Source organism: Rhineura floridana, chromosome 6, assembly GCF_030035675.1.
Source record: "Rhineura floridana isolate rRhiFlo1 chromosome 6, rRhiFlo1.hap2, whole genome shotgun sequence".
NCBI lineage: Eukaryota > Metazoa > Chordata > Lepidosauria > Squamata > Rhineuridae > Rhineura > Rhineura floridana.
The window spans coordinates 7,940,700-7,964,871 of record NC_084485.1 but is presented as its reverse complement, the minus strand read 5'-3'; the positions used below and the strand labels follow the sequence as shown (position 1 = coordinate 7,964,871).

Genomic DNA, 24,172 nt, shown 5'->3' with positions numbered 1-24,172 from the left:
CCTTGGGCCAGTCACTGCCTCTCAGCCTCACAGGAAGGCAATGGGAAACCCCTCTGAATACAGCTTACCATGAAAACCCTATTCATAGGGTCACCATAAGTCAGAATCGACTTGAAGGCAGTCCATTTCCATTTCATTTCAACTTATAAAAAATGTTAATAAAAATAATTCACACACACAAAAAAGCACACTTCTCCCCTCACAGAATCCTGGGAACTGTAGCTTGTTAAAGGTGCTGGGAATGGTAACTCTATGAAGGGAGAAACTACAGTTCCCAGGCTTCTTTTGCAGGGGGAGGGGGGAGAATGTGCTTTTGATATGCTTCAAATGCATGTTGTGTATGCAGTCTTAGCCTCCTCCTTTCTAAAGGCCTGAGGGGAACTTGAAGTGCTTGTTGCTACGGGGGGAGGGGAGGAGAGCATTCCACAAAGGGCAAGCCACCAACGAAAAGTCCCTGCACCCTGTGGATGCCAGCCTCGCTCCAACCAAGAAAGGCATCTGGAGCCGCATGCAACAGTTTTTGGTGTCTCCAAGGAGGTTCATAGCATAAATGGGTCCCCTGGGAACATTACACAGCGAGGGAGAAATTGACCATGAGCTGATTCCGCATGCTTGTCATTTGCCGCAGCGTCAGATGGTGACTGGATGCATGAGAGAGGGAGGCAACAGCACAGATCAATCTCCTCGTCACACCCACACGGCTTTCATTTACAACTGAGCTGGTTCACACACTCGGCTGAGAGTCTGTTACATGCACGTGTGAGTGAATCAGAGGGAATGGTCAGAGCACTGAATCACACGAAGAACGCCTGCAGACGTAGCCCACAGAAAGACAAGACTAGAGAAATGATGATGGCAGTTTGTAGCGGCGTGGAAGGACAATGGAAAGGAAGGGAGGGGGCAGCTGTCATGGACGAGACAAGATAAATAAAGGAATAAGAAACAGCAAGAGGTAACGAGTAGCTCCACACAGGCTGTGGCGTAGGGCAGCCTTCACCAAGATGCTTTCAACTATAACTCCCTACAGTACCAGCAAGCACCGAATCATATTCAAAACATCTGCAAGGCATCAGGTTGCAAAGGCTGGTGCAGGACAATGGATAAATGCTCTTGCACTCAGGCCCTACTTGCACCCTTCCTGTAGGCCCCTTTCCCCCCCCCCAGGCATTTGATAGACTGGGATATTATTTTTTGTTACTAGCGTGCTGCCAAGCTTCATCTGGCTATTATGGAGGCTGTCTGTTCCATTTTATGGTATACTGTATTTATATTTATGTTTTTAATGTGTTGTAAGTCACTTGGAGACCTCCCAGTAACAAGCAACAAGCTAATCTATTAAATCATCAGCATCTAGTTGGCCACTTTGGCCCTTTGGCCTGATCTAAGATGACACTTCTTATGAATCAGAAACCCTGGATCTTTCCTCTGCTACGTATTCACTAGAGGGCCTTAAGCAAGCCACTCTCTTTCGGCCTCCACCACCCCGCATTTGTAATATAGGGATTATACTGGCCTACCTTATAGGGTTGCTGTTGATGAAGACAACAACAAAATACACAGCAAGTAAAAAGGTAGCTGAGAGCTGAGAAGAAAAAGTCCAAAATCTGTATTATAGCAACACTTTCTGTCAGGCCAGCCAAAAAAAGTCAAAACATTTGTTTTTGTGACATTCTGGGTAGCCTAATAAGAGGCAGATTTTGGAACAACAAACATTCTGAACATTGGAAAGTCCTAATAAATGCAAAGTATTGTTATTACACATTACAACCAGTACTGAACACTCGTGAAGTCTGGACACAATACAAGGCAGACACAGCTGGGTGCACAGGAAAGTCAGGAACCCCAACCTTAATCTGGGTTCCCACAAGCATGCATGTTTAAAGGTTGTCCACGTTATATGCACATGTCAACTCTTTGCTGCTTTATTTATTTATATCCCACTGCTCCCTCCAAAGGAGCCCACAGTGGCAAAAAAAAAAAAGCAATAAAAGATCTCAAAAACAATTTCAGTACAGATGCAGACTGGGATAAAGGTCTCTACTTAAGAGGTTTTATATTACCATCGCTGTGGTATATGCAGAAAGGACCATAGCTCAATAGTAGAGCATCTGCCTTACACCCAGAAAGCCCTAGCTTCAAACTCCAACATTTCCAAGCAGGACTCTGCTTGAAACCCTGGAGAACCGCTCCCAGTCAGTGCAGACAGTACTGAGCCAAATGGGCCGATGGACTAACTTAGTATAAGGCAGCTTCCTGTGCGAGGTCACAAAGGAGCACACATCTCTCTTTGGATGCCACTTTACAGCTGTTTGGGAAGGGCCCCACAAAGCTTCCCAGAAGCGTGTGCGGTGGTATGCCATTTACAAGGTTCCTGTGGAAAACACCAGCTGAACAGTGACATTTCCTGCAAGGGAACTCATTTGCAGAGCTACACTTACAGTACAGCGGTCTCGCTCAGTGGCAGAGGGCCACAGCTCAGTGGCGCGGCATCAGCTTTGCATGCAGACGGTCCTAGGTTCCGAGCCCAGCATTTCCAGGTAGGGCTGGGAATGTCTACTTCCTGAAACCCTGGAGAGCAGCTGCCACTCAGTGTAGACAATACTAAGCTAGACAGATCCATGGTCTGAGTCAGTATAAGGCAGGTTCCCACAGGGAGATTCCCCGCCTCCCTGCCCAAGGTTTAAGCAAAAAAAAAAGTAACTTTAAGAGGCATTCAAACAACAGAATGAAGCTGCCTACGGTGACAATTAACTATGGCTGGATGGACACCTATCAGAAAGCTGGGGAGGTGGCAGAGTTTCCTGTTTGAAAACTCTCCAAGAAAAAGGTTGGACCAGGACATGTTGGGTATGTATAGGATATCCCGTCGCCTTTGTGCATTTGTTGGGAGTTCATGGCCGGCTGAATCCTAGCCAACTCTCCGATTAACCTGTCATTACAAGCGCTGCATCAAAACTGTGCTGGTATTCCCATTGTACAGATGGGGGACCGAGGCTCGGAGAGAGATTTCCTTGCACTCAATTGCAGGCACAACTGGATTTGCTACTTGAGTTATCGTACAAGGGATGGATGTCGTCCTCGAGACACAGGAATGTATTTTTCTTAATCCTCTCTAATACGAATAAAAATGTAACAAGGAAGAGCTTTTAGACTGCAGTTAGTTTTATATAGGGCTGTCAAAAGATACTGGGTGAGGCATAGGGTTTTTTTTGGGGGGGGCTTCATTCTGTACCCTTGGTCGAGGCACTCCCTTTCAGTCTTGCAGCCTCTGTCTGTAAAATGGGAAGAGCGACTGACTCCAAGGCTGTGGCTCCGTGGTACAGCGTTCGTGCTGTGTGCAGGAGGTCCCAGGTTTAAACCCTGGCATCTCCCAGTATCGCAGGGAAGGTCCAGTCAGTATAGACAGCACTGAGCTCCACGGCAAATGGCCTAACTCAGACAACTTCCTATGTTTCAAGAGGCAGTTCCAAGAATGAAAGAGAGAAGTTCCAGCTGAGCAGCAGGGATTTGTTGGTACGGTTTCTCTTCCCTAAGCCAAACCGGGCAGCGAGTCAAAAATACAAATGGGATAGAATGATAGAATGGTAGAGTTGGAAGGGGCCTATAAGGCCATCAAGTCCAACCCCCTGCTCAATGCAGGAATCCAAATCAAAGCATCCCCGACAGATGGCTGTCCAGCTGCCTCTTGAAGGCCTCCAGGATAAATACACATGAACATACAGAGCTCATTCTGTCCTCTGCAGCCTCTACGTCTAAAGGCTTGTGGAAACAGACAAGTTGCCTCCAACCTCTAGAAAGGTGTCCTCGGCCCATCTAGCTCAGTAATGTCTACACTGACTGGCAGCGGCTGTCCAGGGTTTCAGACAGGATTCTCTGCTAGACCAACCTGGTGATGCCACTGGGGATTGAACCTGGGGCCTTCTGCATGCAACGCAAGTGCTCGGCCCCTGACCTACCCCTTCCCCAGTCTCGGGCCCAGACTTTGGTGAGCCTCTGGTGAACAAGAGAGTTCCGCAAAAAAGGCCAAGCCGCCAGGACACTTCTGCCTTTGCCAATAGGTCAAGCCGCTTTTGAGAGAGCACTCCCCATGAACCAGAGTCTGCAGCAAACATAAGAGGCAGCCTCTAAGTGCACATAAGGACTTGAGCAGTTCAGGAATGGATGGAAGTAGAACTCTTTGCATGTATAAAATCACTCTTCTTGCTACACACAGTCAATGCAAAATGATCATACTGGGACATTCCTTCCCCGCCTTGTGGGGTTGTCGTTAAGGAGAACACAGGTGACGAAGTGCTGTCCAGGGTTTAAAAAGCTACACCGGTGCTAAATCACATTACCACAATCTCCTCCCTCGCTAAGTAGACAGCCAGTGAAGTCACAAGAAAGACATCTTATCTCTTAGCTCCTTTACTCTCTGCTACCAGGGCACCTCACCTTGCATGCCAGCCAAATGCCAAACGGACTCACTCGGCATACTTGCAACACTTCTGGCACCTTCACAAACCAAGCACCTTATATCATTCAGAATCCTTTGTATTTCTCTGGCTTTTATGGAATATTTCCTTAATGTGCCCCTGCATGCATCTCAAAACTATGCGTAGGTGTGTGTTTGGAGAAGGACGGGGTGGTGGTGGTGAAATCTTACAAGGAAGGAAAGGGATTCAAGTTCCTTCTTCTAAGCAACCCATCACTGGCCCTGTATTTGCTCGGGAGGTGCACTCTTAAACCAAAATATACCACCCTTTCTTGCTCGGTCGAGGAACTGCAGCAACCAAGGCAATGCCAAAATAATTTTTTGGGGTGGGATTTTGTCTAAGAGACAACTGGTTTTGTATGGGGGAGGGGGAGGGGACCAGCTCAAAGTAAAAAGAAAAGAGAAACCAGACATGCTCTTTGCAGAATATGCCCTGGATGGAAAAGAAGGAACAAGCTCTTACCTGACCAGGTACAGACAAGCTGAAGAGCCAGAAGCCAGGTCAGCAGCCCTCTGGAATAAACCTTGGGAGCTTCCATGATCATTTGCTACAGGAGGCAAAGGGAGAGAAAAAATAGAAGGAGTGTCACGAAGAGGAAATAATAAGAGGGGGGCTTGTGGTGGCTGCCTCCGTTTTGCTGAGTGAAGAGCAGATGAAATCAAAGAGGAAGAAGGAAACTAAAACACACCCGCATCACTCCATCCCCAAAATGAGGAAACCAGTCTTACTTCCTAGTCTGCAAACATCGGGAGGGGGGAGGAGAGTCCAAACCCAACCGATTTTCAAGAACAGATGAAATCAGGAGTTATACCCCCCCCTGCCCCCTCTTGGCACATCACCAGACAAGAATGGCTCGGAGCAGGGAGGGGAGGGGAGCGGAATATTCTAAAGAGGTGGCATCCTGGCAGTGGTTGGGAGGCAGCGCGCGCGGAGGACGCACATCCTAAATAAACCCATGCAACATCCTTTCTAGGATGTCTGGCAAGCCACGTACACAAACACCGCCACGCACAGCCACAGACTCACCTGGCAGCGCATCTAGCTGCGGCGCCCGGGGCTCCCCACCACCACACACCCCTCCAGAAGCGCTCGGCTGACTCTGCTTGGCTCAGGGGCCACTGGGGGGGAAATTGCCACTTTTTTTTGCTCAGTCCGTCAGTCACATGCCAAGGCTGCTTGGGTGCCCCCCCCCCTTAACTATTCCTCCTCCTCTTCCAGGCCTTTTCCCCCAGTCGCACTAGGAAATCTTGAGAGTGACAAGCAGCCAGGAGGGAAGATTCGCAGAGGGAAAACACTTCTTGGGGGGGGGAAGCAAAGGGGGAAAATTTCACCCCAAACAGCAGCGACAGCATCTGCAGAGGAACTGTAGAAAAGAGGCCCCTCTGGGCACAAGGGAAGGCGGACTCTTCTGTCACCTTTGCAGCCCTTGTACCTTGCCTAGCTGCGCTTGTCAGTCCGGCTGTGTCTCTCTGCAGCTCCTTCGCTTTGCTGCTGCTGCCGCCGCCACTGGTTCAGCACACCCCCCCCCGTTGCCTAGCATTGATGGGCCTCTATTTTCAACAATGTACCAGTTCAGAACAGAAAGGAAGGAGGCAATCGTCCCTCCTCTCTCCCTCTCTCCCCACCCCGCCCCAGTAAGCAGCTAGCTTTTTTGGAGGGAACGACTTGGGCAACCCTGGTTTTTCCAGCCAGCTTTACAAAGCAAGCTGGACAGAGGAGACTGAAAGAAAAGCTGGGGGGGGGGGAGAGAGAGAAGAAGGAGAGAGGCTGTGCCACTCCACCACGACTGCCTGCCTGCCTGCCTGGCTCCAAGCCAACTTGTTTTTGTAAGGTCACCCCTGCCTGCTTCGAATCAGGCACACATTGTTTTTCTTAAGGTGGGCTGGCAGAATTCAGTTCCATTCTCTCTCTCCCCCCCCCCCGCTCTTCCCTTGCAAAGAGAGGGAGGGATCTTTGCTGCACCTCCTGGATTCTTCCCCCTCCTGTGTTATCTCAAGCTAAAGAGCAGTCTGGAAGAAGACGGGGAGGGGGCGGGGGGGGGTCAATGGGAGCATTACAGGCTCCCTGTTGCACACTTCTGCAAGGTGCTTCTGCCAGCTAGCTCTCTCCTCCTCTCCCCCTCCTGGTGGTGTAGATGCGTTCCCAGCGACCACTCCAACGCTTCCCCAAGGAGGAACCCCCCCCCCCAAAATACAGAGCTGATAAAAGCTTCAGGGCAAGGCATGGAAGTCTGCCTGGGGAGTAGGATGGGGCTGTCAGGCAAGGGGATGCAGGAAGGAGGTGAGATGATGATGGCAGGAAATGAACAGCAAACACAGAAATCAGGAAGGATTGCATTCCAGAGCGGAGGAGAGAGAGACGTTGAAGTAGGGTTTATCCCAGAAGAGCAAGAAAAGAGGATAGGATTTGCTCTGACGCAGGCCTAGCAGCGTCCGCTGTGACGAGAAATGGCCGGCCTCCCAAGAAGCTTAAGCAGGAGACTTGCTTCTCCACTGCCACCAGTCCTGCTATCTAGGATCCTTTTAAGTTTTAATAAAAGGCTCCATGTCGGGAGATCATTAGAGCTGCGCACCAGATCCTCCTGGATTCTGAATCAGGCCAAGAGATAGCCCCCGACTAGATGGGGAGGAGCTGTCTGCTGGGGGGTGAGAAGGGCATGCACAGGCATCCTGCTGGTGCCTCCCCACTACCTCCACATGTTTAATCAGATTTTGCAGATGGGTTCAACTGCATCCTGGCAAATTCACGTGCTCTAGCACAACAGATCCACTTCAAAAAAACAATTCAGACTTTTTACAGTAAAAAAAAGTTTGCTGGGGAGAGGCCGTAGGTCCCTGGCAGAGAATCTGCTTTGCATGCAGAAGACCCCAAGATCAAGCCCCAGCTGGGGAGGGAGCCCTGTCCGAAATCCTGGAGAGCTGCTGCCAGTCAGTGTGGCCAATACTGAGCTAGATGGACCAATAGTTTGACTTGGTATAAGGCAGCTTCCTATGTTGTGATGTAACAAGAGAGAGTTCCAGGAGCTAGATGGAGCCCCAGCTGACAAAGCGTCAAGGCGAGTTAAGCAGCAGAGCGAGCTCTTAGAGGCAAAAAGTCTTCCTTCAGAAAATGGAAGTCTTGTCCGAATGAAGAAAATAAAAAAGAACACAAACTCTGGCAAAAGAAATGCAAGAAGACAATAAGGGATGCTAAAAAAGAATTTGAGGAGCACATTGCTAAGAACATAAAAACCAACAACAAAAAATTCTATAAATACATTCAAAGCAGGAGACCATCTAGGGAGGCGATCGGACCCTTGGATGATAAGGGAGTCAAAGGTGTACTAAAGAACGATAAGGAGATTGCAGAGAAGCTAAATGAATTCTTTGCATCTGTCTTCACAGTGGAAGATATAGGGCAGATCCCTGAACCTGAACTAACATTTGCAGGAAGGGATTCTGAGGAATTAAGACAAATAGTGGTAACGAGAGAGGAAGTTCTAAGCTTAATGGACAATATAAAAACTGACAAATCACCGGGCCCGGATGCCATCCACCTGAGAGTTCTCAAAGAACTCAAAGGTGAAATTGCTGATCTGCTAACTAAAATATGTAACTTGTCCCTCGGGTCCTCCTCCGTGCCTGAGGACTGGAAAGTGGCAAATGTAACGCCAATCTTCAAAAGATGATCCAGAGGGGATCCCGGAAATTACAGGCCAGTTAGCTTAACTTCTGTCCCTGGAAAACTGGTAGAAAGTATTATTAAAGCTAGATTAACCAAGCACATAGAAGAACAAGCCTTGCTGAAGCAGAGCCAGCATGGCTTCTGCAAGGGAAAGTCCTGTCTCAGTAACCTATTAGAATTCTTTGAGAGTGTCAACAAGCATATAGATAGAGGTGATCCAGTGGACATAGTGTACTTAGACTTTCAAAAAGCGTTTGACAAGGTACCTCACCAAAGGCTTCTGAGGAAGCTTAGCAGTCATGGAATAAGAGGAGAGGTCCTCTTGTGGATAAGGAATTGGTTAAGAAGCAGAAAGCAGAGAGTAGGAATAAACAGACAGTTCTCCCAATGGAGGGCTGTAGAAAGTGGAGTCCCTCAAGGATCGGTATTGGGACCTGTACTTTTCAACTTGTTCATTAATGACCTAGAATTAGGACTGAGCAGTGAAGTGGCCAAGTTTGCTGACGACACTAAATTGTTCAGGGTTGTTAAAACAAAAAGGGATTGCGAAGAGCTCCAAAAAGACCTCTCCAAACGGAGTGAATGGGCGGAAAAATGGCAAATGCAATTCAATATAAACAAGTGTAAAATTATGCATATTGGAGCAAAAAATCTTAATTTCACATATACGCTCATGGGGTCTGAACTGGCGGTGACCGACCAGGAGAGAGACCTCGGGGTTGTAGTGGACAGCACGATGAAAATGTCGACCCAGTGTGCGGCAGCTGTGAAAAAGGCAAATTCCATGCTAGCAATAATTAGGAAAGGTATTGAAAATAAAACAGCCGATATCATAATGCCGTTGTATAAATCTATGGTGTGGCCGCATTTGGAATACTGTGTACAGTTCTGGTCGCCTCATCTCAAAAAGGATATTATAGAGTTGGAAAAGGTTCAGAAGAGGGCAACCAGAATGATCAAGGGGATGGAGCGACTCCCTTACGAGGAAAGGTTGCAGCATTTGGGGCTTTTTAGTTTAGAGAAAAGGCGGGGTCAGAGGAGACATGATAGAAGTGTATAAAATTATGCATGGCATTGAGAAAGTGGATAGAGAAAAGTTCTTCTCCCTCTCTCATAATACTAGAACTCGTGGACATTCAAAGAAGCTGAATGTTGGAAGATTCAGGACAGACAAAAGGAAGTACTTCTTTACTCAGCGCATAGTTAAACTATGGAATTTGCTCCCACAAGATGCAGTAATGGCCACCAGCTTGGATGGCTTTAAAAGAAGATTAGACAAATTCATGGAGGACAGGGCTATCAATGGCTACTAGCCATGATGGCTGTGCTCTGCCACCCTAGTCAGAGGCAGCATGCTTCTGAAAACCAGTTGCCGGAAGCCTCAGGAGGGGAGAGTGTTCTTGCACTCGGGTCCTGCTTGTGGGCTTCCCCCAGGCACCTGGTTGGCCACTGTGAGAACAGGATGCTGGACTAGATGGGCCACTGGCCTGATCCAGCAGGCTGTTCTTATGTTCTTAGTTGGAAATGGAAATGGACTGCCTTCAAGTCGATCCCGACTTATGGCAACCCTACGAATAGGTTTTTCATGGTACACGGTATTCAGAGGTGGTTTGCCATTGCCTTCCTCTGAGGCTGAGAGGCAGTGACTGGCCCAAGGTCACCCAGTGAGCTTCATGGCTGTGTGGGGATTCCAACCCTGGTCTCCCAGGTCATAGTCCTAGGATAGGTAAAACTGACCATGGGGGAGGAGGAGGACGGAGAGGGGAAGGAGGAGATTGGAAGGGGAGGAGGAATGAAGGAAGGGGGAGGGAAGGGGCAAAAGGGAGGTGATGGGAGGGAGGAGGAGGGGAGGACAGGTTTGATCATTTGCATGCTTATTGAGCTCAATGGGATTTACTCCCATGCAATCATGCTTGAAAATGAAATGGACTGCCTTCAAGTCGATCCCGACTTATGGCAACCCTACGAATAGGGTTTTCATGGTAAGCGGTATTCAGAGGTGGTCTACCATTGCCTTCCTTTGAGGCTGAGAGGCAGTGACTGGCCCAAGGTCACCCAGTGAGCTTCATGACTGTGTGGGGAGTCAAACTCTGGTCTCCCAGGTCCAACACTCTAACCACTTCACCACACTGACTCTCACAAGAGAGAGTTTTTTGATTAAAAAAATCACCCAGTGAGGCTCAGGCAGGCAAGAAGACTCTGTTTCATATCTCACCTGCTTCATTACCAGCATTCACATGCAACGTGCGCGTTAAGGAAGCCCTGAGCTCTCAGGGCCCAATGTAAACATGGAACAGACTCTTAGCTGAAAAGGGTTGCCGCTGCACCTCCGAATGGCAGAGATTTGGGCCTGCTGGTTCAGGCTGTCAACATAAAGGCCAGGACCCTTGTCCCATTTTAAAATATAATTTAAACATATTAGCAATAGTTAGTCACCCTTTTGTGTAGCACGGTCACTTATTGCCCCTGCAAAAAGGGGCAAAGATATGTGCATACACTTATCTCTATAGAGAGATGCAAGATTGCTGCAATTTAAATAGAAAGGCAATACATCTCTCCATAGTGGGCAGCACTGTGGCCAGGAGCTCCGTGTGCCTGCTCCATCTCCTGGCCAGGTGCTAATTGTGGATGAGCAAGGCCCCCCTGTGCTCCCTTCTTACAAGTTCTTTATCTCCAAACTAGCCTTGGACCAGGCAGCTCTTCAAACAAAGGAAGGACTGTCCCTTGTAAAACAGGAGACATGGCCACCCTACCCCCCATGTCCCATCTGCTAGTTCCCTTTCATTTTCCTGACAATGGGTGTGTGTGGTGTTGTTACTTTTGAGGAACTTCTTTCACACATTTGTCTGCTGAGACATCTGCCGGCGTCCCACTGCGGCATCTGGTTAGCCACTGTGAGAATAGGATGCTGGTCTAGACTGGCCACTGGTCTGATCCAGCTGCTGAGCTTTTCTTAGGTCCTTACACAAGCCCACTAACAGGGCATGGGAAGTCCTGCACTGGAACCTCCATGCATTCCAGAGGGATCCAGTGGCACATCTGGCAACATCCCTTTGGTTTTTGCAAGATGCTAGATGGGCATGTTGGGTGGGTAGAACTGGCCCCTTCCCAAGGACTTGGTTCCAGCTAGAATGCCCTGCGGGCACTCGTCTCACCAGAAGTTCCTCAATGGGACAGTCATCAGTGATCAGGATGTTGGAATAGATGGCCCCTTAAGACTCAAGTTTAAAAGCTGCAGATAGGAAAACGAAGGAGCAGCACCAGAGAGGACAATGCAGCTGCCAACTAGCATTACCACCTTTAATAAAATGGGAGAGCGGTTCGGCACCTAAAAGGACCTCATAACAAGCAGAGAGCAAGAGATCCACTTTTCCACATCACTGCCACTCCAAACTGCTGCAACATCATCCTCTGGTGGAGAGCCTGCATGGAGGATACTGTCAAAAATAATAATATTTGTTCATCGCTTTTTACGAAACGTCTCCAAGCAACTCACACAAATATTAAAAACATGGAACAATTTATTAAACATTTATAATCCCTAACAAAAATAATAAAAATGGATTTCAACAAGAATTAAAAGGATGAATCCTTCCCCCCCACTAAAAAGGTGGATGCCAAAACAGGACAGAATCATACCACATTATGATTAAATGAAAATCCAAAAGCCTCAGGTAAGCAGGGATGTTTTTGCCTGGCACTGGCACCTCGAGGCTGATAACGTTGGTGCCAGCTGGTCATGTTTCCCTGGGGGAAATGCTCCCCAGATATGAAGCCACCACTGAAAAGTCCCTTTCCTCGTTTCTGCCCTTCACACCTCCCTTGGAAGAGGCACACAGAGAAGGGCCTCTGATGACAAACATAGGGCCTGGGTAGGGTCATATCACAGGACAAGACAGTCCTCTGAACGTGCCAGGTACATGGATGAAAATCACTTACTTGGAAAACTGAGCTCCTATGAAGGCAACTGCAGGGCTGGAGAAAGGCAAGATGGGCTCAGACCAGTTGCTCAGACCAGCTAGCCTGACTTGGGAGCTTTTAAAGGGGGAGGAGTTAGATAACATCACATGACCTGCCCTGGCCTGTTGGTGCCAAGATGCTTTGTGGTTGTTCCTTCCTTTGGCCAGAGGTGGGTGGTGGCACACAGGCTGAATCCCCAGGCAACAGGGATTTCCCCTTTCTGGGTCACAAGTTTGAAACCCAAGGCGGTCTCAAATCCAGACAGTACTCCAGGCATTACATCACATTACATCTGAGAATCTCTCCGAGAAGCAATTTCAGAGCAGTCAGACCTAGGATTGCTGCTTCAGTACCAGGACAAACATTTGGCAGGAAAAGTTCTATTTTTCCTCCCAGATGCAAAAGGCACATTCATCCTGCAAACGCATCTCTCACGTGCATCTGACAACAGAGGCCTTTAATTGGGGTTTGTTTGCTGGGTGGTACCAACTCCCTCCTTGGTTATGTGAGGATGAAAAGGCAGCTTTGTCTAACAAGAGGAATAAGTGGAAAGATTTTCACCAGCAGAGCATCCCCAATACACGATCTTCATCAGAGACTATTCAGTGATTAAGTAAGTATGCAAGTGCAAATGATTGAGACTGCATGTGTGTGTGTGTGTATCCTACTTGGAGGCATCCTATTGAAGAGACAATGCCACAGCAAATGCCTGCACTTGTCAGGCATTGTTTTGTTATTTATCCCATGGAAGAAGAGTTTTATACAGTGAATAGGGGTCATACACCTGCATGTCCTGTTAGGCCACGGATGGGGAACTTGTCCATGTTGATGGACTCCAATTCCCACAATCCCACTGAACCATGCTGACCGGGGCGGATGATCAGGGAGGGGGGAATTTGCATCTTTTTCGTTTTGGTTTAAATCATTTTGCAGCGATTACCAAAATTGGTGGTGTCTTGGTTGAGGAACAGAAAAAATTGCTGGATGGAGTGTGCCAAATGAGGCCCTCACGCCAGGGGTAGTGACTGCTGCTAGAATGGATGATCACCTCTGTAAGATGCTTAGAGAGCAGGGATGAATCAATGTGTCAATGCTGGTTTTTCTCTGTTTCTCATTGCTACAGTCTTAAGTTCAGTTCTCCACATTTTTTTTCCGCAAGTCCTCATGAAAAGTCATCAGCATTTCTTGTCTTTCTTACTATATTATTATTTATTTTTATTGTCATTGTTTTTACCCCGCCCTTTTTCCAAAACTGGAACTCACGGCGGCTTCCAGATAAAAGAACACACATTATTAAAAACATACAAAAGTCTAGATTAAAATAGAATTAAACTATTTACAGTATTAAAACCATTCATACAAACAGTTAAAATAATTCAAACTCTGTTTAAAATAATACAATTAGACAATAGCAATGCAGCACCCTTCAAGCCCTGTCCTTAACCGCCTTCAGTTCCAAAGCTTGTTGGAATAAAAAAGTATTTGCTTGCCGCCAGAAGGACAGCAAGGAGGGGGCCATTCTTGCCTCCCTAGGAAGGGAATTCCACAGCCTCGGGGCAGCCACCGAAAAGGCCCTATCTCGTGTCCCCACCAGTCGTGCTTGTGCGGACGTAGGTATTGAGAGAAGGATCTCAGGGCCCCGGCAGGCTCATATAGGGAGATACGGTCTGACAGATAGCCTGGACCTAAGCCATATATCATATTTTTGCAAGTGTCACACTACCAATGAATGCTTTTGCGCAGGCGTGCACCTGTGCTGAAGCGTTGGTGGGAAGTGTGATGCTTACAGGCAAGGCAAATCAAACCACGATGGCAATTGCAGTAGTGGGAGGGGCAAGTGGCAGCAGCAGCAAGAAGACAGTCAGGTAAGCGATAGAGGCAGGGCTACAGCAAGTGCTTGGGAGGTTGTTTAGGGAACTCTGTGGGAGTGGGGGATCCAGCGGTGTCACTAGCGGGAGTGCAGGGGGGTGCGGACCTCCGGCACGCGCCCTCCCAGGGGCATGGACGGGGGTGGCTGGCCGTGCGCGCACGCACTCAGCAGAAGATGCTGACCATGCACTCCAGGCTGATGGTGGAAGGCCCGTCCCGGCTTCACCACCAGCGATCAGGCACCTGCTTTGGGCGCGCACAGGACCGGGTGCCGGGGGGCCCTTGGCGAGCCCCAAATCTTGTGCTGAGCATGCATGTGCGTGCGAGGCCAGCCACACCTGTCCATGCCCCTGAGAGGGAGGGCGCCAGAGGAGCACCCAGCCAGAGAAGCAGGCCTGGGAAAGCCGGCGCGCCTCCCTTGCCTCGCCGATGCTGCTCCCGGTCTTGCCCGCCCGCCCGCCTCCAAGGAGGAGTTGGCTGCTCTGACACTGACCCGGAGTGCTTCTCGGCTCCTTTGCTGGGCAAGAGCGTGGGCGCCCTGCCCCGTGGTGGGGCGGCTCTGGGTGTCACCCCATCATGGTGTCACCTGGGTGCGCTCCGCACCCCCCACACCCCACTAGTGATGCCGCTAGGGGGATCTATGGCCACCCATGTGGGGGCTGGGGTGGTGAGGGGATGGAGGGAGGGCTAGGGGGTGCCTGGCAGGGGGGGGCAGAGGGCTAGGGATTCTGTTGATGGGGTTGGCAAGCGAAGTGAGCAGCAGCAGCAGCAGCAGCCCCTAGTTAGTGCAAATTTGTCCTAATATACACATTTTTTATGCAGTTTCCTCCCAATATAGAGCATTTCCTATATTTTCACACATCCTTTTTTTGTGCACTTTCCCCTAGTATATACACATCTTTACATAAATTTTTCAATTAGGAAACTGCATCACAAAATTTGGAGAAGTGCAAAATTTGAAAGATAGCTCCGTTTTGGTTCACACATCATTTCAGAAAGTGCAAATTAACTAGGTCTGCGGTAAAATAAAAACTGAACTGAATTCTCCCCCCCCCTGCTGCATCCCTATTCGTTTTCTGTAACAGAACAGAAGCCAAAGCAATTAAAGGGCTTTTAAGAGATCCAGTTTTTTCTTTCTGTATAGCCAAGATGAGCAGAGAAGATTGGAGGGTGCAGGAGAAGAAAGCAGAGAAGAATGACGCCAAGCTCCTTCGCCCACTGCAACCTTTTCCTACACCTTCAGTTTAAGCAGCGTGAAGATTCTTTCTGGGTATGAGACTGACTGCACCAGGGACTCAGCAGCCTCTGACTGGCATACTGATGTGCTTGCATCCAGACACAACAGGTCTCCGCTCAGGAGAAAGGACAAAGAAACACTTGCAAACTCTGTCCCTGCCCTTTTGCCATAAAGGAGCTGCAAACAAGGGCTCGGTCACAGATCCAATCCCGGAAAAGAAACGGCTGGCAAATCAATTAATTGAGCGGGTAACGGCAGGCAGCCACTTTGGGGATACTCTGATGTGTCCCTCTGGAGAGGCCCGACATCCCTGCTTCACCTGAAGGTCACGTGGCAACTGGCAAGGAGCAGAATCAACACAGGCCAGAGCAGCCCTAGGGAAGCGAGGAAAGTTGAGATGGGAGTGATTATTGATCGCTCAAAGAGCATGAGAGAGTATATGGCTGCAGGGATTATTAAATGAATAGCAGGCGTAAGAAGAAGAGCCTGGCTGCTGGATCAGGCCAGTGGATTTCCTCAGGTTTCCAGTTTTCATTAAAAAAAAGAGAGAGGTTTTGTGAACCTGAAATATGAGGCAAAATGTACAGACACTATGCTTCTCATTTTTAAGAACGTAAGAAAAGCTTGTTGATCAGGCCAGTGGCCCATCTAGTCCAGCATCCTCTTCTCACAGTGGCCAACCAGGTGCCTGAAGGAAGCCTGAAGCAGGGCCGAAGCGCAAGAGCACTCTCCCCTCCTGGGGTTTCCATTAACTGGCATTCAGAAGAAGCATCCTGCCTCCAACAGCGGAGGTGCAACATAGCCATCAGGGTTAGAAAGCCACCAGCAGCCTTATCTTCTGAAGGAACAGAGAACCCATCATGTAGGTTGAGAAAGGCCTGGACTAAGAAAAACTGGATTCAGCCTGGAATGGCAAATTGTAGTAGGAAAGAAAAACGCACCTGAGCATGTGCAAAGAACATTTCCCTCCACTACTAGTCAGCAGCCGGAGCTAGCTGCCCAGAACTGGACCAGAACACTTTACTTTGCCTGAAGCAAAGTTGATACATGCACTCAATTCAACGTACAAAAGTTGACAGGACTGGCAGTTACAACTGAATTCAAATACTGGTGGTTGTTATTTATAATAAAATTTATATCCTACCCTTCTGCAGACTGGGAAAGATCTCTACTTAAAAGGCTTCTTGAAAGAGGAAGGTCAGTTGGTGTCAAAAAGACAACAGAGACGGCGCCTGTCTAATATTTAAGGGGAGAGAATTCCAAAGGGTAGGTACCACTACACTAAAGGTCCACTTCCTAATCTGTGCGGAAGAGACCTCTTGATAAGATGGAATCTGCAAGAGGCCCTCACCTGCAGAGCGCAGTGTCACCTGGGTATATATTAAGGGGTGAGACAATCTTTTTGGTAATGGGGTTGTGTCCTCCATTGCTCCCAAGGGCTCCTGAGGGCGGCTGGCTAGCCTAGGGGGTGCAAGGCAAGTCACAAGGGCCACCCAGCATTGTCCTCTAGCAGATAGGAGTTGTTGGAGAGCTAACACTGCTCCCCTAGCATTTGCCACCTAAGCCAGTTGCCTCACTCTGCCTACTGGTAGGGCCAGTCCTGCTCCAACACCCCAGGGCAGAGGATGGTGCTTTCTGACAAAAGGTAGGAGTGGATGGCATCCAAAGAGGCAGAGGTGAGAAAAGGAGGGGGGAACCCCAGGATGTTAAAAGGAAAAAACGTAGATGATGAAATTCCAAATGGATTTAATAGAAATATTTTTTTAAAGAACTGGGCACATAAATACACATAAGGCCTCTAGAAATTATCTCTTTGGAAGATTCCAAAGGACTGAAAGATTCAGGACAGACCAAAGAAACTACTTCTTCACATAGTGCACAGTTGAACTTGGCACTTGGTCTCATGATATGCAATGATAGCCGTCATGGCTAGGAGCCACTGAGAGCCTTTTCCTTCATGAATTTGTCTAACCTTTTACAGCCATCCAGGTGGGTGGCTATGTTCTACCCCCTCTGTCAGAGGCTGTATGCATCTGAAGGCCAGCTGCTGGGAATCACAAGTGGTACATGTTAGAATAAGCAAACTTGCATGTTCCCTTTAAGGGATATTTGGGAAATATCCCATGTACCTGTTTAGCATGATGTAACTTCCTAATGGGTGGGGTTAGTTACCTGGCTTCCTCCTCCTTTGTCTGGGTTTCTTGCATATCCACCATTGCTACTACATTTTGCCTCTGGGAGAGGCAGCATGGAAGATGCTCTCCTGAGAGCATCACTACCAAAAGGCTAATGGATTCCTTTTTCTTTCACCTAAGCTAGAGCCTATGTTTCCTGAACATATGAAAGGTCGTGAGTAAACATTCTTTATCGTTTACTTAAGAAGATTGCATCTGTTATTATTTGTGTCTGAGGGAAAGAGTGGACTGGTTGATTCTCATCCTGCTGCTTGCATTTATGTCTCCGCTAAGAAATAGGACCACAAAACTATTCCTATTTCACACATATTTTTAAACTACCAAACAGGACAAGTGCTGCTGTATTCAGGACCTGCTTGAGGACCTCCCATAATCATCTGGTTGACCTCTGTGAGAACAGAATGCTGGACTAGGTGGGGGCCCCTCAGCCTGATCGAGCAGGACTCTTAAGGAAATTACCAACATAATTCTGAAATATGGTATGAAATATGCCTGCTTATGAAAATTACCAAGTTGTGCCAGGCTCAGCCCCCCGCTCCAACAGGCTCTGCCTTTGAACTCTCTGGCTCTACCTCCTGGTTATCGCGGTTTGAACCTCAGGATTCCTGGTGGCCCTTGTTTCTAAGGTAAGTGGCCAGAGGTGGAAGTGAGCTGGGAGCAGCAGCATATGTTTAGCAGTGGTGTGAGAGTAGCATGAAAAGCTTTAAAAGGCGCACAGGTGTGTGTTTGCAATGTTCTCTCGGTGCTGCTGGTAGGAGGGACAATGCATAATTTCTAAAGAGAGAAGCTGGGCCTAAAGATTGAATGGGAACCCTGATCTCTGCTCTGGAAGATTACCCTATTCTTATTTAAAAGCCCATGGGGACAGGCTGCCGGTGTTCATTGGAGAGAACATGGGCATTCCGTACATGGTCAGAAGTACTCTTACATCATTTTTGTTCATTTAAGAGAACATTAGAAGAGCCCTGCTAGATCAGGCCAGAGGCCCATCTAGTCCAGCACCCTCTTCTCACAGTGGCCAACTAGATGCCCATCATGGGAAGGACCTTAGCGCAACAGCATCCTCCCTGCTCTGAGAAACCGGTACTCAGTGGCACGCTGCTTCCAGAACTGGAGGAAGCACAGAGCCCTCGTGGCAAGTAGCCATTGATAGCCTTATTCTTCATGAATGTGCCTAAACCACTTTTAAAATAATCCAAGCTGGTGGCCCTCATTACCTCTTGTGGGAGCGAATTCCGTGGGTTCAGCATAGCCAAACAGACAGGAGGGGGAGAGTATGAAAGGAGGAGGAGACAGAGCTATCAGATCAAGACCAACAGTATCTGCAAAATCACCCTCAAACCAATTTGCCTCTGAAGCAGCATTTCAAGCCTCTGCCTGATATGGGAAAAGACTGTATTAACATCTCAATTGGAAATTTCAGAAAATGATGCTGGTATACTCTCTATATGAAAAGAACGGCAAGTCCTTGACATCCTCCGTCAGTAATTTTTCCAGCTTCTCAGTCCTGCTGTAGCGTCCCCCTTTGTTGTGTTCGCATTTTACAATTCAGTGTTATTGTTATTCAAAAAAACCCCGTACATTAGTGTATAAAAGAAATTATACTGCTATTCTCCAGGAATTCAAACCCCTCATAATCTAGTGTAATAAATGTGACTAACCCAAAGATTCAATAGAGGTGGGCTGGATAGTGAATGTGGAACTGCAGAGCATGGATTCAGTTCCTTCCATAATGCAGTTTAGTCTGGAGTTGTTCACTTAACGTTTATGGAGAATTCAGACAATGTTATTGCCGGCCTGTTGTTGTGCCATTTCCTCCCATCCTTTCCAACCTAATTTGTGGAGATTTTTTTAAAAACAACAACAACCAACAAACAGTTGCAGTACGGTCTGGAAAAGCACTATTATGGCTTCTCAGGGCTGCTGTACTTTTATTTAGAAGCTTTCTCTTTGCGCTTCTGCGTCTGGAATTGTTCCTCAAGGGCATAGTATACTCAATTCCTGATCTCAGGAGGAGCCTTTAATTACTAGTTTCCTCTCATTTTCCTCTACTTTTTAAAATTCTGAAATGACTTATTTTGGAATTAACCCCCCCAAAAAAGGAAAGGAGTAATTAAAGATCTTCCCTACCAGCAGCACAGGAAGTGACTAATTAAGGGACAACTTAATAATGCTTCATTCCTACGGAACAGAAAGCAATTAAAGGGGCAAAAACCACAAGGAGAAAGCTTCTAATTCAAGTGGCTTTGCTATATGAGACTCTCTTCTGAGTAAACATTTCAGAAGGATTTTGTCCATGGGACAGGTGTTGCCAGATAATAGAGAGCTATATCAACTGCTATGTAGAACTACCTTTTTAAATTTTGCTTCCAGCTGATTGTGAAAACAGAATTTCTCAACAGTGCTAAACGGCTCTAGTATGAGAAAGTCCTTTAACTAATGTTGGTATAACAGAGCTTGGAAAAGTTACTTTTTTGAACTACAACTCTCATCAGCCCACTCCAGTAGCCATGCTGGCTGGGGCTGATGGGAGCTGTAGTTTTTAAAAAGTAACTTCTCCAAGCTCTGACCCTAATGTAGCTCTTTACCTAGTACAGGTTAACCTGTATTAGAACTGCTGGAGACTAAACCAGTGTTGTGAGAGCCACTGTGGCATAGTGGTTAGAGTGCTGGACTATGACTGGGGAGACCAGGGTTCAAATCTCCACATCTGTGTCAGAAGCTTAATATATTTTAATAATGTTTTTAACCCTTTTTAAGGTTGTTTTTTTAAATGTTTTTAATGCTGTTTTGTTTGAATGTATTTTAAGATCGGTTTTTATGATGTTTTAAAGTGTTTTTAGTGCTTTGCTTGCCGCCCTGGGCTCCAGCTAGGAGGAAAGGCAGGAAGGGCGGGATACAAAATTAAATAAATAATAAATAATAACCATGAAGCTCACTGGGTGACCTTGGGCCAGTCACTGCCTCTCAGCCTCAGAGGAAGGCAATGGTAAAAACCCCTCTGAATGCCGCTTACCACAAAAACCCTGTTCATAGGGTCGCCATAAGTCAGGATCGAATTGAAGGCAGTCCATTTCCATTTTCAAACCACTGTTAAAGGAGGAAGTTGAAGAAAGGAATAGAAGACTTTACACTGTTTTTGAAAGGCACACACTATCTGAAAGTGTCATTTCGGCCAATGGAGAAGACATATTTCTATAGAAGCCCTAGGGGCAAACTCCCGGATACTTTTATTTTTATTTCTTACAGACCTTTGAGGGTGAAACCAATCTTTCACATTATTACCCGAGTCCGACTTGGCAATAAACCTGTCAGAGGCAGTAAGCCTCTCAATGCCAGTTCCTCAGAATCACAAGAGTGTGTGGGGAGAGTGCTATTGCACTCGGGTCCTGCTGTCGGGCTTCCCATAGGCATTTGGTTGGCTGCTGTGAGGGCCTCCTGCAGATACCATATTATCAAGAGGTTTGTTCTGCACAATATAGGAAATGGACCTTTAGTGTGGCGGCACCTACCCTGTGGAATTCCTTCCCCTTGAATATTAGGCAGGCACCATCTCTGCTATCTTTTCGGCCCCATTCAAAGACTTTCCTCTTTCAACAAGCCTTTTAAGTAGAGACCTTATCCCAGTCTGCGTCTGTGTTAGAATTGCTTGTTAATATGTTTTTTTAATAATGTTTTAACCCTTTTTAAAGATGTTTTTAAAGCTTTTTTAAAAAAATGTTTTTAACATTGTTTTAATGTATTTTAATTCTGTTTTTATGATGTGTTAAAGTGTTTTTAGCGCTTCTGTTTGCTGCCCTGGGCTCCTGCTGGGAGGAAGGACAGGATATAAATCAAATAATAACTAAATAAAATAAATAAACAAGACTAGATGGGCCCTTGGTCTGACTCAGCAAGGCTCTTCTTACATTCTTATTGTTCACAGGAAGTGCAATCAAAAAGCTTAACCAAAGATTGGCTAAGAAAGACACACTTATGGTAGCCAAAGAACATTAGTTGGTGGGCACTGACATTAGTCCAGCTCTTACCATAAATTGTACATGGCACAGCCAATGGCCAGGGATGATGGAAGTCGTAGTTCAGCAACATCTGGCCGAAGGTTCCCCACACCCGATATACCCTTGTAACAGTTGCAGACCCTGGGACCTGCTGTCTGAAAAGCAGGTGCTCTACCATGCAACTGAGCTGGGGGCCCTCCTGGCTGAAATGAGAGCCTATGAAGCTTCCAGTGAGCCACCTACTCAGTTAGATCTGTCTGCTCCAATTGGCAGTAATTCTCTAGGGTCTCAGACACAGGTCTGTTCCATTTAGAGATGTCAGAGAATTCTGATAGAAATGGAAACGGGGACTGAAATTGTCAACGTTTGCTTATTCATCCTACTTCCAGAACAGATATCCATCCAGTGAATACCAATCAATTGTTTTCGGTCTGCAAACAATACATAATTGATGATGTCCTCACCGCCCCATGTAAATTGTTTCCATTGAAATGAATGGCCTTTGCAAGAACATAAATTGTGTGGAAACAATTAATCCAAATGTGCAACTTAACATACATAATTATGTGAAACAGTGCAGACAACGAGACAAATAACATAGCATTTGGCGAAACCCATACTGCAGCAGAACAGAAACAGCACTGACTGTGTTGCAGAGAGGCCAGAACGGAAATCGCTGTCTCCCATTACTTGCTACCTGACCCTTTAAAAAAAAAATTGGAGATGCCAGAGCAGGGATTGAATGCAAGACTTTTTGTACACACAACATGTACTTGGCTGCTGATTTACGGTCCCTCTTCAAGAGGGATTTCAGAGAAGCCAATCCACGACAGACCAAAGTTTCATCAACACTCCTTGCTTCCCTAGTGCTTGCAACTCCAGTCCAACTTCTCTCTATCACTGCTCTTATGCAAATTTTAAAAAAAGGACTGAGGAGATCAGAGATCAGATCCTGGATTTCCCACATTGGGCCCAATTTGGCCACAACTGGAAGAGGCTATATTCTGCCAGTGCAGAACACCAGCTGTCTTCTTTAGCCTCTCCGGTGGTTATATATAGAAAGGGAATGTGTGAGAGAGAATTTCAGGAGGGCTGTTTGACTTCGGCATGTCTGGACTGTTCCCTGCATGCCACACTGGAAGTTTCAGACAACCTGCATTGTGACAATTAGAAAGCGGAGAGATGGTGCTGCAGGAAGATGATTTAGAAAGGGAATCTTATTGAGTGCTGGAGTGGGGGGGGGAGCCCCTGGGAATATTGCTTGCCTAACACCCTGCAAGGGGGAAGAACGAGGAGCTCACTCAAAAGCACATCTGAGCAGGAAAAGTAATGGAGAGATTCTCATCTACAAACCAAAAGAGATGACAAGACAGAGATAGGAAACACATTTAAAGAAGTCTAGAGACAAGGAGTAGGTTAAGAGAGCTGGAAATGATCTAGATGTGTTTTAAGAGAGGCTTCACTTCCCAGGATGTGCACACATTTCCATCCATTCCTCTATCAACTCTGTTCAAACTGGCTTTGCTGCTCATCAAAGCAATGCAAAAAGCCAGAAAAACCAGATTGTTCCAGATGGAAGTGCATATATTCTTTAGTTTAAAAATTTATCTAACAGAATTGCACTGGCTGCCACTTAGCTACTGGGCTAGCTTCAAGGTACCGGTACTGGTACGTGAAGCCCTATATAGGGGGGGACCAGGATATCTAAAATATCACCTCATCTTATACATACCCAAATGATCATTGTTCATTCGGCATCCTGCAGAACCATCCCATCAGGAGGTCCGTTCCACACAATGTTGGAATCAGGGCTGGTGCCACAGGGCGGCCAGAGTGGACCCTGGCCGAGGGCCCCTCCTTACGGTGGGAGGGTGGCTCTTCCTTTCTGTGATCTGTGGTAGTGTCAGATCCTGCAACCTGCCTCTGCTGTGGATCGCAGAGAGGAGCTCCCAGGCACCCCCCAATACAGACAGTACGGGCTTCAATAAGCCTGCCTGACTGCCCCACCTACCTCTCCTGTCAGTGTGAATATCGTGTGTGCTGTGTGTACATGCCTGCTATCACCCAGGTTGGTGGCGGGGGCTTCTCTAAGGGGCTGACACCCCTACTGCTATCTTGGTTGATGGCAGGCATGCGTGCTACACATACAGATCATTCCCATGACACAAGAGGTAGTTGGAGCATGCAGGCGGGCTTATCAGCCCCGTGCAGCCTTTGGGCTACAGCACTGTGGATCCAGGGCAGGCTGGTGCCCAAGGGCCCAGTCATGCCTGGCACCAGCACTGGTTGGAATTGGGCCTATAATATGGCAGTACCTACCCTTCGGAACATCCCTCCACTTCATATCAGACAGGCGCCATCGCTATTGTCCTTCCGGTGCCTGCCAAAGATGCTCCTCTTTCAACAAGTCTTCGAAAAGGTTTAGCCCAGTTGGTATCTGTTTTGGATTTGAACTGATTTTACATACGTGCTGTTGTTTTAAACTGTTTTTATATGTTTAATTGTTTAAAATTGTGTGCGAGTGTATGTGTGTGTATATATGGAGACATTCAAGAGGCAGCTGGACAGCCCTCTGTCGGGAATGCTTTGATTTGGATTCCTGCATTGAGCAAGGGGTTGGACTTGATGGCCTTATAGGCCCCTTCCAACTCTACTATTCTATTCTATGATATATATGTTATTACTGTTATGTTGTTACATTGTAAATCACTTCGGGATACCTCATGAGAAGCAATTCATAAATGAGATAAAATCAGTAATAATTTCCATATGCCG

The 24,172-nt window shown here is 47.2% G+C and overlaps 1 protein-coding gene across 4 annotated transcripts in view; it reads right to left on the bottom strand.

Annotated features, from left to right (window-relative positions):
* LOC133387020 (tyrosine-protein phosphatase non-receptor type substrate 1-like) overlaps positions 1–24,172 on the bottom strand; it is a 170,534-nt gene that overhangs the window by 118,112 nt on the left and 28,250 nt on the right. For 3 of the 4 annotated variants that reach the window (XM_061630914.1, XM_061630911.1, XM_061630913.1), the window contains exon 2: positions 4,938–5,022. In XM_061630914.1, the coding sequence (XP_061486898.1) occupies positions 4,938–5,019 (82 nt within the window). In that variant the 5' untranslated portion in view covers positions 5,020–5,022. Of the gene's footprint in view, positions 1–4,937; positions 5,023–5,501; positions 5,529–24,172 lie in introns of those variants that run through there. The other variant, XM_061630910.1, reaches the window with a different exon arrangement.